The 12,066-nt window shown below is 46.6% G+C and overlaps 1 protein-coding gene across 1 annotated transcript; it reads left to right on the forward strand.

Annotated features, from left to right (window-relative positions):
• Positions 1 to 8,346: 8,346 nt before the first annotated feature.
• On the forward strand, positions 8,347 to 9,093 carry LOC112897461. Its single transcript, XM_025965755.1, has one exon. The coding sequence runs from the start codon at positions 8,428 to 8,430 to the stop codon at positions 8,827 to 8,829; it is 402 nt and encodes a 133-aa protein (XP_025821540.1). The 5' UTR covers positions 8,347 to 8,427; the 3' UTR covers positions 8,830 to 9,093.
• The last annotated feature ends 2,973 nt before the right edge of the window (positions 9,094 to 12,066 follow it).

The following is a 12,066-nucleotide window of genomic DNA, read 5'->3' on the forward strand; positions in this document are numbered from 1 at the left end:
CCCATGAGGCCCAGCTTGCAGCGATACAGAGAGAGGCCGCCCGAGAGCGAGCTGCTACAGAGTAGCGTTTTGTCGGTCTCATTGATAGAGTATCTCAGAGGACAGACACTCAGTTTCAGCAGATGCAGCAGGGCATGATGGCGATGTTCGGGATGATCTCACAGCTTTACTCTCACACCGGACTCGCCCCGCAGCAGCCAGGTCAGCCAGGCCTTCAGAGTGTTGGAGCACCTCCACTTGCAGTCACACCAGCTCCAGCCTCTACTGCTCCAGCCACCTCAGCGACTTCGGAGATCATGTTCTCATTGTCCGCACTACTTCGGTCTGCGGGTCGTCCATCCTTCTCTCCACTGCCGGCGACTTCACTCTTCCAGGAGTCACCTCCAGCCGTCGTCACAGCCGGCAGCGACAGCAGTTACTACTTCAGATATTGGCACATCTTCTGCTGAGCCGGCTACTACTTCCACGGACCCTCTTCCAGGCAGCGCCAGCACACGAGCCTCGACGACAGCTACTCCTCCGGTCAGCTCAGCGCCAGCGGGCAGTTCAGATCAGCAGCTCCCATCCGTCACCGAGGATCCACCGTCTGACGACGACGATGATGATGACCCGGATCGTTTCCTCGCCGTCCCGCGACAGCCGGATCAGTAGCTCGCCTTTTTGGGTGCTTTGATGCCAAAGGGGGAGAGAGAGTTAGAGTCAGGGGGAGGGCAGAGTTAGAGAGAGCTCATAGTTATCAGGACTTTGATATTTTGTATCTCATTTGATGTTAGTTCATGGATATGTACATTTGTCACTGGAGTATGCTGCGTTTTGAGACATATCTATGGATTTCATTTGAGCCTTTGAGCTCTTTAGTTCTTTTCTTTCGAGTTTGCTTGTGTTCATTATTGCCTTATCTTTTTGCTCTCTCGTTATTTATGCTTTGTGTTGTCATCAATCACCAAAAAGGGGGAGATTGTAAGCATCTAGACCCTCAAGGTATGTTTCGGTGATTAATGACAACCATTATTGTGACTAATGAGATTGTGCAGCTTAATAAATCATTATCGCTCATTTGGTCATATGTCAAAAGAGGCCCCTAATTCTCTTTATTCAAAAAGGCGATCTCGGCATTCAACTCAATAATATGTCAAGACTAAGGATCTTTCTAGTCCTAAGTGTCATAAGGTTGAGAAGGACACTTAGGTTAGTATAGGTTTTATAGTTTTGTAGTGATCGCACTATTAAGAGGGGTTTAGGCTAAGTAACTTGAGCATGGACATGGTCATTTGAAAATGGATGCACACAATGGTCATTCAGGTTTCTAGAAGCTCAAATAAGTGGTTCTCAACTCATATCTCAAGAATAATTGGATTTCATTCAAGACTCGAGTCAGAAAAGGCAAAATCAGAAAAATCCTTAACACCGGTTTAAGCGACGCCTCAACTTTTCTATACGTCGGTTAAACGAGGTCAGCAGAGTCTGGACAAGTCAATACACCGGTTAAACCAACGATATTTGAAATTGGACGTCGGTGCAGTTGTCCAGAGATTTGGTTTTTCAGTTGATCAGTGGACAACTACACTCACCGGTTAAACCGACGATATTTGAAATCGGACGTCGGTGCAGTTGTCCAGAGACTTGGTTTTTCAGTTGATCAATGGACGACTACACTCACCGGTTAAACCGATAATACGACGGTTAATCTGCCCAAGCTGTAACGGCTAGTTTTCAGAAGGGGTAGTTTACATTCACCGATTAAACCGACGATGACTATTGGAGGTACGTCGGATTAACCGGCGCTACGCAGTTTTCTGGCAGCTTTTTCTCCAACGGCTCTATTCGTGTGAGCTGGCTATATATACCCCTCCAATGGATCATTTTACTACTTTTGACACCAGGCAACATCCAAACACTCATACTATAGTCAAGAGCCACCTTGAACTTCATCATTTCACATACTTGTTCATTCAATCATTCAAGAAGTAAGATTAAGGACTTGAGTAGAGAGAAGCTTGTGTGCATCCGTTCTTGGTGATTGGTTCTTGCTCAAGTGAAGGCCTTAGCTTGTTACTCTTGGTGATTGGCATCACCTAGGCGATCTTGGTGATCGAGGTGATTCTCGCGGAGCTTGCCAAGAATTGTGGGAGGCCGGAGAAGAAGATTGTACGTGGCTTGATCTCCACCACACCGGAATGGTGAACGGAGACTCTTAGTGAGCACCCTCGTCTTGGTGACTTGGGAGGTGACAAAACTCTTTGTGAGTGTCACAACGTGGATTAGGGGTGTGTGCCAACACATCGATACCACGGGAAAAAATCCGGTTGTCTCTTGTCCACTTTCCTTATTCAAGCATTATTTTTGTTGCAATATTTTCATGTGCTTGATTTAGGGATCATTACTTTGCTCTACCTTGCTAGGCTTTACCTATTTTTATCTTTTCTAGCTTGCGTAGGTAGTTTAGTTACCCGGTTGGTGAATTGGTGCCTTTCTAGTTTTGCATAGGTTAAGATTGCTTTATCTTGTCTTAGAAATTGAAAAAGGCCCAATTCACCCCCCCTCCAGGTCCATCGATCCTTTTAGATTCGTCTGATGATGACGATGATGTGCCTGAAGAATGGGTAAGCAGTGATTTCAGTCATCTTGTCGTAGATGACGGATCTAGCGTGCCTTCGGATTGCAGGGAGAATGAAATTGTCCAGGGTGCGAGGTACCACTCAATTGAAGAGGTCAAGGAAGCTGTTAAGTGCTGGTCTCTCTCTTATGCGAGAGTTTAAAATAGTCGAGTGCAAATCTCGTAAGTACGATGTAGTATGTGTGAAGGAGGGGTGTTCGTGGCGGGTGCATGCTTATAAGGGTAAATGGAAAGATTATTGGGAATGCTTAATTGTCACTCAGCACAGATGTCATTTGCCGGGGGTGCAGAAGACCCATCGCAACCTTACATCGTAATACATCGCAAATGATATGTACGGGATGATAGTAGAGAACATGTCATATGAACCAAAGTCTATTATCAGGTATATTCAGAAAAAGTACAAGTATACCATCTCGTACAGTAAGGCGTGGAGTGCAAAACAGAAGGTGTTGGAAATGAGGTTTGGTACGTTCGAGACTGTATCTGATAATATTTCTTGATTGCTGACCGTTCTATGTCAGAGAAATTCTGAAAGCTATTATGATCTGAAAAGTCTAGATAGAGGAGAAGGTCCGCCCTACATATTGCAGCGGATCTTTTTCAGTTTGGGTCCATGCATTAACGCATTCCAACACTGCCGGCCTCTACTGTGCATCGATGGGACCTTTCTCACAGGAAAGTATAGATTGCAAATGCTGACAGCTATTGGAGTGGATAGAAATAATCAATTGGTTCCTGTTGCTTTTGCTTTTGTTAAGAGTGAGAACACAGACAGTTGGTTCTAGTTCCTGGAACGGGTTAAGCTTGCAGTCGTTCGGGATAGGGAAGATGTCTGCCTGATTCATGATCGTCACCCTGGCATACTGAGGGCAATACTAGATTTGCAGGAGGGGTGTGTCGAGACTGGAGAGCCGCCCAAGTGGCATGATGTTCGCAGTAGGTGGTGCATGAGATATATCGGTGCGAACTTTTTCAGGCAATTTAAGAACAAGCACTTTATGGATATGTTCAAAAGGCTATGCAAAGAAACAAATCAGCAAAAATTTAACAAGCAATGACAGAAACTTTATGAACTGACCGGGAAGAAAAAGAAGCGAGGACGCATCAAAAAACAGAACTACACAGGATGAAGCAGAGGCTTTATATCCTTTGCCAACAGATACTGCAGGTACTCGCAGAAGGTCTGGGTCAGCGGTGAAATTTTTTTCTGAATGGATTGAGAATGAACCGAAGAAGAAGTGGGCGTTACTTTACGATACCGATGGTGAAAGGTACGGTATAATGACCACCAAATTCGCCGAGGTTTACAATTGGGTGCTGCGTGGTGTTCGTGGGCTTCCACTGGTTGCAATTGTGGAATTCATCATCCGCGGGTGTACCGATTACTTTAGGGATCGGTTCACTAAAAATCAGGCATTCATACAAGATCCTGACAGATATTTTGGGAAAATGATGATAGAATATATGACTAAGAAGGCAGCTAGCGTCCGGCTACACCACGTAGGGCAGTGTGGTACATAGGAGCTCAAGTTTGAGATATCTGCTAAAGACAGAGCGCGACGTGGCATGAGACGTTAAACTCCTGTAAAGGAGTGCATTCTCAAGTTTGATGGAACTTGTTGTTGCTCATGCATGAGGCCAAAGTTGCTGCGCGTACCGTGTTCTCATGTAATAGCTGCTTGTGCGGATATTCGACATCCTGTCGATATATATGTTTCCCATTACTTCAGAAAGGAGACAATTGCCAGCACCTGGCAGTATGAAATCTATGGGTTCCGTTTGGTTGGATCGTTCACTGAGACAGCGAATCCTGTTATATATGTTCCAGATCCAAGATCAGCACGGGTTAAGAGAGGGTGCCGTCAGACACGGCGTATTCGTAATGATATGGATGAGTCAGAGCTCCGTCTGAGAATACAGCGTTGCAGTGCATGTAATTAGATTGGACATACGTATAAACATTATCCAAACAATGATGCTGGCCCCAGTTCTGCTGAAGCTGGCCCTACAGGTGATGCTACAGATGGAAGACCTCCGGTTGCATCAAGGAGTGGGAGACGTCGCCGATCGAGTGCTACTACGTCATCAGGCATCATTTAGTTGTAATTTTATTTGAACGTCATCAGTATTTGTGTTTGTAATTATAACTGTGACTTGGCATTTGTATATTTAAACTTGTTTGTTATCATATTATTTTATTTTTAATGGCTTCATATATCGTACTATCATAATATTTGGATTCTACGTTGCAAAACGTTATCGTTTAACCATTTTCGTACGAGTTTTATATACCGTAATCTTCTTCATAAAATTGAATTAAAATTTTATATGCATACATAAGAGTATGGCGAATAAATCTTGTATTTGAAAAAAGTTTGAATTTCAAATAGTTTGTGAAACATAAATTCCAAGAAAATATAACAAAAATCATAAGCAGGGGCACCTCCCGCCCACTGGCCGGGCGGGAGGCCTGCCTCAGGGACCTCTTCGCGAATAAGAAACTTTTTTTATTCGCGAAGAGGCCCTCAGGAGGGGCCTCGAAATTTTTTTGACCTCCCGGCCGCTGGGTGGGCGGGAGGTCCCCGGCCCCACGTCTTCCGCCCGATCAACGGGCGGGAGGTACCCTTTTTCAAATTTTTCCCATCCGACTCCCCTTTTTCGAATTTTTTTATCCTCTTTTTAGAAAAAGCTCGACGGAGCTGCGTCAAGAAATTCTGTTTCCTGTTCACGCAAGGATGTACAACATCTGGCGTAAAAAAAAAAATAGTTCCATGACCTTAAAAAATGTTGAGCTCAGTTTCTTGGTCTTTTCAATTGAAATTGATTATTTGGTCTAAAATCGAATTTCGTTTCGGTTTTTAGCCCTTCCGTTAATTCCGTCCAGGGCTGCCGTGAGTCCGCGCAAAAAAAAACGTGCAAAAAGATCAGAGTACCCCCGAGTTACCCTTTCAAGCGAGCGCAAAAAGGCTACCCGTACTCACGCTGGTTTTTTGGCGGCGGTGGGAATTTGGGCGGCGATGGAGTTCCCGCCGGCGCCGGATGATGCACCTCCTTCTCGGGTCTGGGCGCCGGCCGCGGCAGCCAGGGGCCTGCGGGGCTGCGCCCCGGCCGCGCCAGACAGGGGGACAGGGCGCGGGAGCAGCAGCAGGCCCGCGGGTCGCCGGAGGAGGAGAGGACGGCAGCGGACAAGAGCGCGCTGCTGCGGCTCCGCAAGGTGCTGAAGCTGCTTGCCACGTTCGCGGCGAGCGTGACCTACGTGTCCGGGCTCAGAGCGCCGGGCGGCTTCTGGGACCACGACGAGGACGGCCACCGGCCGGGCGACGCGGTGCTCAAGGGCGGGCCCCACGATGCGCGCCTCAAGGCCTTCTTCGTCTGCAACACCACGGCGTTCGTCGCGTCCCTGCTCATCCTCGTCATGCTGCTGGAGAAGAAGCTCTGCTTCAGCCAGAAGGAGCCTTTAATCTTGGATATGCACATTCTCTATTTGATGTCATCTACAGCATCTTGGTTAATATAAACTTAGACATCTCTCGTACATATGCACCTTTTTCATTGTCTACGTGTACATTTTGATTGCAATTGCGAACTTATATGCAATTTAAATGGTCATATGATGTCATGTGCAAATATATATAAAAATAATATGTATGTGTGCATTACGATTGCAATTGTGGATTTATGCGCAATTCAAATGGTCAGTGTGATGTCATGTACAAATATATATGAAAATAAAAATTTCATGCTTTAAAATAAAATTATAATTTATTTTGGTAGAGTAATGATAATAGGAAGCCTAAAATGCTTTATAATTTTATTGTAGGCTTTCGTAGCGTTCCATTTAGCCACAGAGGTAAAAGAATTATTTCATGTTAGTTAGCTTGCCAAACTAACGGAAGGGTTAAGAACTAAAATAAAATTTATTTTGAGGCCAGATAACCGAGTTCAAATGAATAGAGATCAAGAAACTAAGCGTAATTTTTATTAGGCTAAGGAACTAATTTATAAAAAACGGTTGTCTTGTATGTGCGGTGAGAATGAAAAGGTTGTTCCACTCAGAAAGCACGGCCCAGTGCCCGCGATAAAGCAGGCCCAATTTGGCCCATCAGAGCAGTAAAACGGCCTAGCACGTCGTCGGAGGCTCGGAGCGCGCCCGTGGGATCGTGGCCTTGTGGGGAGCTCTGTGTGAGCCCTGTCTCGGTCAGTCCATCGACGTACACGTGCCCTTGGGTTGACCGTTCCGTTTAGCTTCTTCTACCCACCGTTACCTAGTTTGTAGTTTCAACCCTAAAATGAGCGGTTTTCATATTGGTGCAAGCAAGAGAAAAGAGAAATGATGTGGATTGAGTTCGAGTTTTTGAGTTCAGGTATGAGTATCTTCTCCCACCGGCAGGTTTAGTAGGAGCAGGGGCGGTAGAATGCGATGAATAGTATGGACTCTTAGGATAGGGGGTGAATAGTATTGAACACTTGGGATGGTGGGGCGGCGAAATGCGAATTTTTATAGTGGACATGTCATTTTTTAAATATCTATTTTTCTTTTTCTGGAACAAAGAGCATGAGTGCTACCAAATTATTTAAGCAAGAGAAGCAAATAAGTTATTTCAAATGTTCATATTACAGAAAAATGTGGATCCAAACTCAAACACAAAGACATTATTCATAAAATAGTTATGGCACTTGCGGTTCTCCCATTGCTGCCTTTCTCATAAGAATTTTTTCTTTAATGAACCAGGATACTTATCTCAGTGTTATCATCTCAGCAATAAAAATTCTCCGTTTACTCTCATTCCACAAATTCCATGCCGTGTTCATGAGCAATACTACCACATTGCGCCTTTGAGCCTTTCGGAAGTTTCTTAGGCTAGTTTCAGTGTACAGTTTTTATTATACAGTTACTAAAATTAAGAATTTACTAACTGTACCGGCTAGGTTTCCTAGGATGAAACTCCTCCCTCATCCTATGAAAGTCTCTCTTATCTCTCCTCATAATAATACTACCAAATTAGTAAAATTGCTAATGTGGCATGTTATTTAATACTCATGAAACTCTCATTAAGACTAGACTTAAAGCAACTCCAGCAATAATCCCTCTAATGTTAAATGGGGGTTGTCTCTATTTTTCAGCTTTCAAATTTGCTACAACTCCAGCAATAGTCCTCAATTCTAACTTATAATAGAGGAATGCCTAGAGATCCCTGAGAATCTTAGAGAGTGGAGAAGGGGGTTTGAAGGTCTTCCCAAAATAAAGGGCCTAGGGTATGCTGGAGTGTATCTACCACCACTTTTTAACTCCATCCTAAGTTTCAGCACTTGAATTAGTCCTTCAGAAAAAAAACTATTTTTCTTTGCGTGTGTAATTTTTCTAAAAAAAGACAATCCAATGATCATAAATTTTTTTAAGACATTTCCTTTCGCTAAGCTCGTCCTTTTTCCAAGGACGTAACACAACCCATGTCGCTAGTTCGCTGTCAATCTCGTCCCCTAGATTTGATTTACGAGGGTCCAAGTATCAGGCGAGAGATCGATGCCACAGAAGCAGAAATTCTAGCCGCGTAACGTACGGTACGGGAGCGGAGCGAGCTGCGTCCACGCGGGCTACTCCGTCGAACCCCACGCTGCGAGCTCGGCGTGACCTGAAGATGGCGACGACTTGCCACCAACCAACCAATGCAACGGCCTATAAAAGGGCTCCTCCCCTGCCACTTCGCAAGCACGACCAACAACCACCAGGCCGAACCTTCCTAGCTCGATCATTCTTCTTCAGTCCCCTCTCCCCTCCCCCGTTTTCGTTTCGCCCGGACCGGTCCATGGCGCTGGACTTCCTCCAGCCAGGCGTCCCCGGCAGGCAGCCGGTCGGCGACCGCCGCACGGCGAGGTCGGCCATCTTCATCGGCGTCGCCAACGGCCTCCTCTCGCCGCCCCACCTGCGGCGCTGCCTCTGCGGCGGCCCGTGCGACGGCGACGACGACGTGGAGCAGAGGTACTACCAGCTCGCCAACTTCGTGGTCACCGTGCTCGGCGTGGCGCTCCTGGTCGTGGACATGGCGCCCTCGCTGGCGGTGGCCCGCTCGCCGCGGTGGCCGCCGGCGGTCCGCTGGATGGTCTGGCTCACCAAGGTCCTGGCCTGCGGCGCGCTCCAGTTTGGCGTCAACGTCCTGTATTTTTGTCTTAGGATGTTGTGCGCTAGGTTGATGCTCGTCTTCGCCTGACTTCGCCATTGTTAACTTCCACCAGCAAGGGACCTCTCGCCATTATTTTTCACACAGTAACCTAGTTCGTTTCAATCTTTTTCCCTGTCTAAATCTTTTCTTTTTTGCGAGTATCGATCCCTGTCTAAACTTGTGTACTCTTAATTTTTTTTATTGTAGTTCTAATTAAAGTCAGGTGTTCAAACTCACAATGGTGTAGTGTAGTGTACAATCGTTTTGATTGTTTGTTTCAAGAACAATATTAATGCATGGTTTGCTTTCTAGTAAGTTCGTCAGCCGTTCCTATTGATAATGCGTGTTCACAATCACAGTACCGTTTGATCAGATACAGTTTTTTGTGCAGTAAGAAATAGCAAACCGAGAGGAACCAACTATAGCATTGAGGCAGCACATTGCTATCGGAAATAGTGCCAGGTATGTCCAAATGCATACCCTTCACAAAGACTCGCTGGAAATTAGTTGAGGCCTAAGGTTAAACTGATCATAATAGAAGATTTATCAACCTGCACTTTTCAGTCTTCTGCAGAACAGAAGCATAGGACGCTTTTGTGTCTCTCCCTAGCACCCAAATATGAATGGCTCGGAAGCGCGTACCTGGTGTTCATCTTCCCTTATTCTCCTTTATACGAGAGGAACCTCGACGGTTGAGAAAAAGGTCCGGCTTCCCGTCAGCTTCAGCATTCAGTTTAAGTTGCAGATTGATCCTGCTTCCAAAGCTAGTACAGGATTCAGGCGAGTGTGGCACATCGCACGCACAAGCCGGGTTGCAGCTAGCCCCTGGCCTTCAACATCAGGCAAGTCTCTTCCCACAAGGTAATCTGCAAACTCCGCGCGCAGTACAATTTCATACGGGACAATATTACATCAAACCCGATGAGCATCTAGTTGCCTTGCACGAACAGTACAGTAACAGGTGTCATTCTGCACAGAAAAAGCAGAGCGGAAGTCACTGAAGACCAAGACAGGGAGGACTACAGTGTGCGTGTGCGGTTTGCCGTCTGCTGCACAGGTTCCGGCCGCCGTGCAGGAGGAGATGCAGTGGTGGTCACTTGCGGCCCGCGCGGACATTCCCGGCCTCCGCTCGAGCTCAAGCCGCGGCTGCTCGCTCATCTCGGATCCTCGGCTGCCGACGAAGCGAGCTCCTCCGGTGTTTGCTGTGGGAGTCAAAGAGGAACGGAGCGGAGCTCCTGCGCTAGGCCTTGTGAGCGTGACGGACCTTACCGATGTCGGCTGGGAGCACGGCGGCGGCGGCGGCGGTGGACGGCCAGGAAGACATACCAAGGCAGGGGGGGGCATTTGTAAAAGTAAGGGGGCAATATGTGAATAATCGGACCGCGATTATTCATCCCGATCCAAATTAGGGGTTTATTTGAAAATACATGGGGGCAATATGAAAATAGTCGGATCGCGAATATTAATCGCGATCCAAACCAGGGGGGTATTTGCAACTATCAGGGTCTGTTTCGCAAAACATTCGCCGCCGCCAGCAATGTCCTCCAGCGATGCTGCGCTGCTGCCCGCCGACCACCGCCCACCGCTGTCCTTGGCACGTTGCGTCCCACGCGCTCCGCTCCAACGAGTCCGCGCTCCCATACGGTTCCTCCGGCGCACAGCGTGTCCCCCGGGTAACGGGCCTTGCCTCCTGCAGAGTAGCACTAGCGTGGGAGCGCCCGCGGCGGCGCGGTCTGGCGTCCATAGCTCGGCAATGGCCAGAGACGGTAAGGGTTCATGGACATGGAGCCTATAGCTCGGCGATGGTGCGGGCCTGTTCCTCTACTCCATGATCAGGCCAATGCCATCATCTCCGCTTGTCTGCGTGATTTGGATGGATCTCTGTGCGGTTCATGTGTTCACTGCTTTGCCTTAACAAGGAGAAAGGGCAGCTCGTTTCAAAAGGAAAAAAAAAGACAAGAAGAAGACAAACTAGTTGATGATCGGAACCGAAAAGCTTTGCGCCATCTGCCCTCTGATGATTCTTTCGCTGCAGTTCAGGCTTGGTCATTTATTTCTGAACTTTCTTACACAGGTATTGGCTAGGATTTCGAATCCATGGCCCAGTGGTGCAGTCTGCGAAATGCTGATTTGTTCTGTCCAAACATGAATCAAGAATGATTCAAGGATCGCTGTTGCCGCAGACGGAGTCGAAGATCAGTATGGATAGAGATGCCATGGCAGCATCGCACGACAAAGGTGCCATGTCAACAAAATTAGGGAGGAGTTCAAGAAAACCATCCATCTTTTGTTTCAGTGATTAGTGGTTGAACCACTAAAATCCTGTTTTTATGTGGCCTTTGGTCTTTTGGATGTCGAGATGGATCCAAATTGGTAAATAAACACCACTCGAGCATCAGAAGAACAGAGTTCAGAGGATTGCAATGGCCTGTAGTTTGATTTGTATTCCTCGTCATATGCCAAAACAGGTGTGCGAATCGATTTTCGGGGGAGTTTCTCTTGAGATATACCATTGACGACTAACCAACAGTTCTTCAGAAAATATTTCAGACAGCCCATGCTAAACTTGGGCTGTAAATCTGCACATGAACATTTTCTTTTGCAGCTGCCTCCTGGGTACCAAACAACACCAGGAATTCAGGAGTGGAGTTTCTGGCAAAACAAAAACCTCTCCGCTTGAGGGATGGAAAAGTAAAAGGGATCCATGTGAGGAAGCAACAAATGGGGATCGAGAAGTGCAGTCAGAAATAGCTCACAAACGAAGAAAGACTCGAGCGAATTTGGTAGAGCAGCAACTGCAGTACTGAATCAGAGATAACTGGGTTCAGACACGATACAGGTGCTGAAAGGAAGACGGCAATGAAGTAGCAGTAGATGTAGATCACTAGATCTAGTTCCTCCTGGAGAATCCTGTATTGTAAACTTGTTCTGTTCATCTATCCAAAGGATCAGCAGCTGTCACTCTGGTGTTTTATCTGAACTTCCCTCTTCTCTGAACTCTCTTACTTTTACATTGTTCGTTCCTCACAAATTGGAGGATCAGTATCTTAGACATGCATGTCACGATAAGAGCATCAAGATTCCATGCCAACAAAAACAGGGCTACTAGCGGTCTGCTATAGATATATTGGTGAAATGATGTGACTTCATTTCGTGGTTAATAAAAACATCATCATGCCACCATCTAAAAACCAAATCAAGTCAGTCTTCAACCAGTATATACAAACATCCAGTAATCCAAAAGCACCCGACTGACCAAATCTGCCATGGAGAAGGCCGAAGTAA

The sequence above is a fragment of the Panicum hallii genome, chromosome 6 (genome assembly GCF_002211085.1).
Source record: "Panicum hallii strain FIL2 chromosome 6, PHallii_v3.1, whole genome shotgun sequence".
In the NCBI taxonomy this organism is placed as follows: domain Eukaryota; kingdom Viridiplantae; phylum Streptophyta; class Magnoliopsida; order Poales; family Poaceae; genus Panicum; species Panicum hallii.

Excerpts from the sequence above, each read along its gene's own strand:
- LOC112897461 (XM_025965755.1), top strand. The coding sequence starts at position 8,428 with ATGGCGCTGGACTTCCTCCAGCCAGGCGTCCCCGGCAGGCAGCCGGTC.